General features: G+C 41.7%; 1 protein-coding gene across 4 annotated transcripts; it reads right to left on the bottom strand.

Moving 5' to 3' along the window:
- Window positions 1-256: 256 nt before the first annotated feature.
- Window positions 257-3,408, bottom strand: LOC105058224 (uncharacterized). Of its 4 annotated transcripts, XR_012137225.1 has the most exons (5): window positions 2,483-3,408; window positions 931-1,159; window positions 680-845; window positions 508-612; window positions 257-419 (listed from the first exon to the last, which is right to left on the bottom strand). XR_012137225.1 is itself a non-coding variant. In XM_010941091.4 (4 exons), exons 1-3 carry the CDS (start codon window positions 3,292-3,294, stop codon window positions 681-683), a joined length of 1,206 nt encoding a protein of 401 aa, XP_010939393.1. In that variant the 5' UTR covers window positions 3,295-3,408; the 3' UTR covers window positions 443-612; window position 680. The 4 variants fall into 4 exon arrangements, 2 of the variants coding, with proteins under 2 accessions (XP_010939393.1, XP_010939392.1); XR_012137224.1 differs by having other exon boundaries at window positions 260-419; window positions 508-845; XM_010941091.4 differs by lacking the exon at window positions 257-419 and having other exon boundaries at window positions 443-612.
- Window positions 3,409-6,971: the final 3,563 nt, after the last annotated feature.

The raw sequence follows: 6,971 nt of genomic DNA, 5'->3' as shown, positions 1-6,971 counted from the left end.
ACCCAGTTAGGTCAAGAAGGCTGCAACTACTTCATGTAATCAAACTCCACCATTCGCTTTCTGAATGACCAAATGCAGGTGGGAGTGGTTGAAAGAAATTTGTACGGGGGAAAAGGAAGAAAGAACAGTTAATCTATTCATTACCAAAGTCAAGTTATGAACACTTTAATTATAATATACCAAGTGGACCAGTTTCTATGGGAAGAAGGATGAAATATAGTATGGGCCAGATGCAGGGACCAGGTTTAGAAGAATGAGTGAATCAATACAGCAGTTGCTAAAAGAAATAAGGAGCCAGGAGCGCTGAAGAAAAGGTACTGTTTCCCATGTGCACATCCAAAAGCAATCACTACCCAGCACATGGTATCACTAGTAGAATAAATTGAAAATCTAGAAACTGTTGAAAACACCAAGAAGACCTGCAGAAATTGCATTAAAAGGCTCATTCAAATCATAAACATATGGATTCTACCAAAAAAAAATTCATATACATATGGAGTTATTTACATGTTACAGTCATGAGAGGACCGCAGTATGCATTCCATAATCCAGACATAAAATTGTCAGCTTCCCTCTTACCGTCTCTCAGACCCAGGTAAGTATTTGCCATACCTGGTCGCAAACTTTGGGATTAGTGATTATTAAGCAGTTAAATGTACAGTTCAAGCAAAAGTTTGACCTTAAACATTGGTGTCACAAAACTTTCCATCCATCCGGTTCTGCACAGCTTTGATTGCAGCAACTCTAGCAGCAGTCGCGGCTCTATTAGCAGCTGTGACTGCCTTGTTTACTTGCTCATCTACCCGGGGAATGAGAATAGCATTCTCTGCAGCCTTTCGAGCAGACTAGTGCAATGAAAAGAATAGAGCCTTTAGAAGACAATGTTGCAAGAAGAACATGAACGGAAAAATGGATACCCAAAGCATATACCTGAACAGCCCGCTGAACAGCCTGATCTGATGGTGGTAGCCGGATCTTTAGAACTCCACAGTCCCACTCTCCAGATCTTGTGTCACCATTACGGAATGCGTACATTCCAAACCCCTGTTTCTTCCCTTCATGCCATGAACCCTCATAGCAGTGACCATTAGCAAAGTTATAGATTCCAAAACCATGGATCTTGTCACCAAAGTACTCTCCAGAGTACCGATCACCATTCCTGCGATAGGCACCAACTGCATTATTTCAATCCAAATTAAGCAAAAAAAAGCACATGATCTACACCAAGTTAAAATTCCCATAATTTGTTAATGGGTGAAACTTTTGTAATACAACTTTCCAAGCAATTCAAGACAGTTCTAAGGTCCTGCTGAAAATAAAATTACATACAGTAAGAAGTAGGGGAAGTCATTAAGAGGAATAGGAAATTTATGAGAACATTCATGATCAGTTTGCATATATTAAAGCTAAAAGAGGAAACAAACATGCTTATGATTAAACACCAAAAGTACTTTTAGACAACCTCAAAAGGTAATGCACAAATTAGTTTGAAGGTTTCAGTTTATGTTTAACCAGAAAAAATAAAGACAGCATAGTTTGTTTAGAAAAATCAAGAAGCCAGCACGCTCAACCTACATAACACTAATGGCTTTAAGCCAAGAACAACAATGTGCCAACCAACACCAAAAAGTGATTTCATCTTATCTTAGATTTCAACAAACGAAGACAGAAACTTGTGACAGCAGAAACCAGAGTCGTGCAAACCATATGACACTTAACAAAAGAATCATAAAGATGCAGCATTAAGAATCTGATTCTAACAAACTGCCTGACCATTCAGGTTTTAAACTAGTCCTGGTCATCTGCTGTTCCTCTGGTAAAGTATTAGAACGATCAAGGAAAACATATTTATTCTTTTTTTTTTGGTGATACGGCAGGATGGCCGTATTGTTGCCTTATTATAAACGAAGAACTAAAGATTATTACATTTCATTCATCCATAATGAGCTGAGGTCAACAGGATGAGAATTACATATAATAATATCAAGCACAAGCAAATGGGAGAACAAATCCAGTTACAATGAACCAAAGTTAAAGCAACTACATCAAACTCAAATTTTTATACATCCAGGTGGGTAGAAGCCATTGTAAATAAAAGATTGGAATGGTCAGGAGGGGGAAAACACGCAACCCAGATTTCAAATTGAGCAATAAAAAAAAATAAAAAAATGGTCTTTAGGTCCATATTCTATGGTTCCATTAATTCTGGTCAAAAGCAAAAATTTATAACGTTCCACAACCAACAATACCAAACCTTACCATTTTCACTCATATGGTCCCCAAATTTTTATTTTACAATAGTCAAATTACCAACAACACATGAATCGAAGTCCCAAACACTACCAATTCAATCCACAATATTAAACAATAAAAGCATATAGATTTCAAAATCGAACACAAGAGAACATTGAACACCCATAGAACAAGGAAAAACGCCAACTTTCTTGCCAAACAGTCCTTGAAAGCAATCAGTAAAGGTTACCTGAAGTGGTAGTATCCGAGGCCATGCTTCACCCCGCATTTGAATTCCCCTACATAGCAGCTCCCATCGGAGCAAGTCTGCACTCCGATGCCATGGCTCTGCCCGCTGACCCACTCTCCAGCGTAGCTATCGCCGCTGTAGAACCGATACACCCCAAAGCCGTGCCTCAGGCCCTGCCGGTACTGCCCCCGGTACCGGCTCCCCCTCGCCCAGCTCTCGATCCCATAACCATCATACTTGCCATCAACCCAATCGCCCTCGTATCTCCCCTTGGCGAAGAAATTGTAGACGCCGCTCCCGTTGCAGCGCCCCTTGTGGAACTCCCCTTCGTAGAAATCCCCGTTGCTGTAGAACTCCACCCCCTCCCTCACGATCTTCCCGTTGCTCTTCTCCTTCCTCGATTCCCGCTCGCCGTCGCCGATGAACCACTGGACCGACTCCCCCCGCCGGATCCCGCGGCAGCGGAGGATGAGGAAGCGGGAACGGCGGGCGGCGAGGAAGGCGACGGCGAAGACGAAGGCAGCGAGGAGGAGGTTACTGAGGAAGGGGGCGTCATCGCGGAGGTAGAGGAGGAGGAGGAAGAGGAAGAGGAAGAAGGGAAGGGGCAAGAGTGCCGGAAGGAGTGGGCGGCGGGGACGACCGCCTCGGCGGTGGCGGGGCTTCTTATCGTCGGAGTCATCGCCGTCAGCTCCAGTTGCGGTGGCCTCGTCTATGGCGGATAAGCTGTTGACGGAAGAGCGAAGGGTCGGGGAGCGGAGGAGGGAAGAGGGGGTCCGCGTGAGCTTCGCCCCGTGGCTTTTCTGGGCCTCCATTTCGGCGGCGGCCCGTCTCAATCTCCGGCGCTTCGGTTACGGCGCTCGCCGGCGACAAGAGCTGGGACTCATGGCGAGGAAGAAAGAGATCGGGAAATGGAGAGAGAATGAGAAAAAGAGGGTGAAACCGAGGCTTTGCGAGGGGTTTTATACTGTTAATCCAACCGGTTGGTGATCGGCTTTTGTTCCATTCGAATCTAACGGTCAGGAAGGTGCTTTCAATTTCTGACGCCTGCATAGAAGAAATTTCATCCGTCGGATCCGATTGCAATGGATTTAGGTCTAATTGGAGGCAGGCAATAATTTCGGATCTGGATCCCTTTCTCCGCGCGTAACAGAGCGTCCAACGACCGGCTTGACTCGACCGGTCGAACCGGTTTGTTGAACTCATGAACCGTGGTTCCATTTCAAAAGAAATGGGTTGGACTAGGTTCAGGGCTTCAGGCAAGACATGTGGACTAATTATTACTTAGGCCAGGTCCAATGGACCACGCCAAATCCCACGGTGGATAACACGCCACATTACACCTTGGATCTCACCAATTCCGATTGCACGTTATCCACCGTGCATATGTGGCCAGATTTGCCGGGGCCCACCTGGACCCGGTGCATGCAATAATTTCTCAAACGTGTGACTGCGGCACCACGGGTTTGTTCCGCTCTAGCCAAAGCGGAATAATCCTCCGGTCTCGTCTGGTTTATTGTATAGTGATGCAGGCCAGGTGGAGAGCAGTTGTTAATGAGGGTTGGTGAGGCTGATGGCTCGAGAAGAGGACGTGATTGGATTTGGTTGACCAAAATGAACGCTCCGGTTATAGAATTAGAAGAAAGTTAGTAGCACAAGGATACCTAGAGGTGATTAGCTGCAAATAAGGTGAGTAAAGTTTGACAAAGATTTCACAGAGGTTAATCTAATTTTGCCAAAAAGATTTGGCAACGTGGACCGTGCGTGGCTAAAAGATTGCCTTTCAGTTATCCGTATCTAGACCATACTCATCTATGATTTCTATGGAAAGGCTTTTAACAAAGATTTTGATTAAAACTAGACCTGTTCGATAGGCGGGATGGGTTGGATTTGGGTTAAGCTCAACTTATGATTTTCATTAATTTTTTAAGTCCGGATCTCGTAATGTCCGATGTTTAGGCTGACTTTCGAAGACTAAGCCCGTTATATATCGGGCTTCAGGCTTTTGGGCCAAGCCACGGGCCTAAAAATCTCTCCAGCAACAAAAAAAAAAAAAAAAAAAAAGAGAGAGACTTTTGGGGGGGGGAGAATGGGGGGTTGTAAAGAAGGGAGGGGGAGGTGGGATGGGAGATAGCCAGTATAGTAGTTAGAGGAGAAGAGAGGTGGGACAGGGGGTGGCTAGGGTGGTGGAGGAAGAGGCGGAGGGGAGGGGGAAGGCTTGGGAGGTGGAAGGAGGAGGAGGATAGAGGAGGTTGGGGGAGATGGGAGGATGAAGCGAGGAGATTAAGAAATATAATATATATATATATATATAGATTATATTATGCATTATATATTTTATATAAATATCAAGCTTGGATCGAGTTCAGATTGGATCGATGTAAAACCAATCCTAATCTATTTAATGGATGAATTTTAATTTCAGGCCCAATTTGATACTTCGGGTTTAAAATCAGGCTCGGATTTGTTTAAAACAGTTTAGACTCGGACGGGCTTGATGGGCCACCTAATTTTGAGCAGGTCTAACTAAAACTTTCGAAGAAAAGTGATATTTAAGAATAAACATTAAACTTAAGGCAAGATCGGGCCCCATTTGTAGCTGATAGAGTATGACTTGTTGGCTAACTGGATCCAACCTTTGTCGAGAAAATTCAATTAACTAATTTTTTTTTTGTCAACAAATTATTTTAATTACAAATCTATCACAATTTGTAATTATTCTTGATGGATTTTAATGTTGTAGAGCAAGATTTGGAAGCTGGCATGGCCTTGAATGCATAGTAGAATGAGACAGAGTGTGCACATAAATCTTTAAAACGCGTTTTCATGATATAATCCTAATAAGCAAGATGAAATCATATTCTCGCAATTCGTCACATATAATAACTCAATTAAATAGATCATGACTATGCTTTTCGCATTGTTTTAATCGTATTAGTGATCATTGAAAGAAATGAAATCAAAAGTAATTTTACAAGAAAGGCTCTTGGTTTCATGGGTTTGATATACTCCATTCACGATTTAGTTTTATGAAAGTCCTGCCAATTTCATAGCTAATGGCAGAGATTTGCTCGTCCAACATCATCAAGTCTTTCATAATCAACATTGAATCAAACCCGCTTGAGTAATATATATATATATAGTTTTCCTTCTTAGAGTTGAAATAAGGTTGGCAATTTATGTTCCAACTTTTGTCCATCCGACCCATGCAAACCCACTTTAAATAGATTTGGATTTGACACAAAAAAAATTTGGATCATAAATAAATCAACCTATCTAGATGTATTTATTTAAATGGACTGTATTCAAGTTTAAACTTTTGATTCATTTGATCTGTTTTGACCTTTTAATAATTAGATGGAGTGGCAACCTGAATCATTTAATCTATTTAAAATTTATTTAATCTATTTAAAATTTATTTAACCTATTTAATCCGATTCATTTAATCTGTTCAACTCATTTAACCTATTTAATCTAATTTAACTTGTTTAATAAATAGATCATATAGATCGAGTTAGTTTATTTATTTAATAAATCGATCGAGTGTATATTTGAATTTTTGATCTATTTAATAAATAAGTAGAGTTTAGATTGATGAGTTTTTTTTATTTGACTCGCATCTGATCCAACTCCATCTGATCCAATCCGATCAAATTGCCCCAACAGGTATTAACACAAAGATTAGTACCAACCATGATTCGTTCCCCTGAAAACTTAACAGGAAGCTAAATAATAAAGGTAATGGCGATAGAATTACACATATCACGGAACTTGGGGCATGGGTCGGGTAGGTGAGTTGGAAAGTGTGAAAAGAAGGCAGGGGTGCCAAAATAAAGAAAGAGATGGAAGAAATCCTTCTAGAAAGCAGATGATATGAGGAAGCCAGGACCAGTTGGTGCAGAATTTTCAAACCACTGCTAGTCTGAGTTGTCCTGCCACAATGCCGCCTAGTCCCAGCCATCCACCACTTGAATTACTCCCTCCTCTCTTTCCATGTTGGATATTTAAACGGGTGGGTGGCATTTATTCTATCTTTGATCATGGGGCCAGGCCTCCAGTAGAACTCGCCAATCGCATGCTAGCTGGGCTAACATGGAATGCTCTACTTGCATGATTAATGGAGTTTGATGACGACAGGAGGAAAATTAGGATAGAGAGAGAAGATGTACAAGGACCAATGTGGGCCGGTTCTTTAGATTAGAGGACGATCTGGATCACGCACACACCCAGAGAGAGTGTGAGAGTTCTTTTGATGCATTACAAATATTGCTGAAGTAGGGATCTCTTGCACAACTATCTGTACTAGGAGACAAATTAGGGTATCGGTGAATCAAATTAAAAGTATATTCTTCCAGAAATTAGTTTGATTGGTATTGAAGAATTCATATTCCCTTGAGAGTTCGAGTATCAGAGAATTCATGGTTGTAGATATCCCTAGGCATCCCCTTTGTTACTCTAAACGGCTTAAAATTTTAAAATTTGAGTACGTTGG

The sequence above is a fragment of the Elaeis guineensis genome, chromosome 15, assembly GCF_000442705.2.
Source record: "Elaeis guineensis isolate ETL-2024a chromosome 15, EG11, whole genome shotgun sequence".
Lineage (NCBI taxonomy): Eukaryota > Viridiplantae > Streptophyta > Magnoliopsida > Arecales > Arecaceae > Elaeis > Elaeis guineensis.
This window is presented reverse-complemented; position numbering and strand designations above follow the sequence as displayed.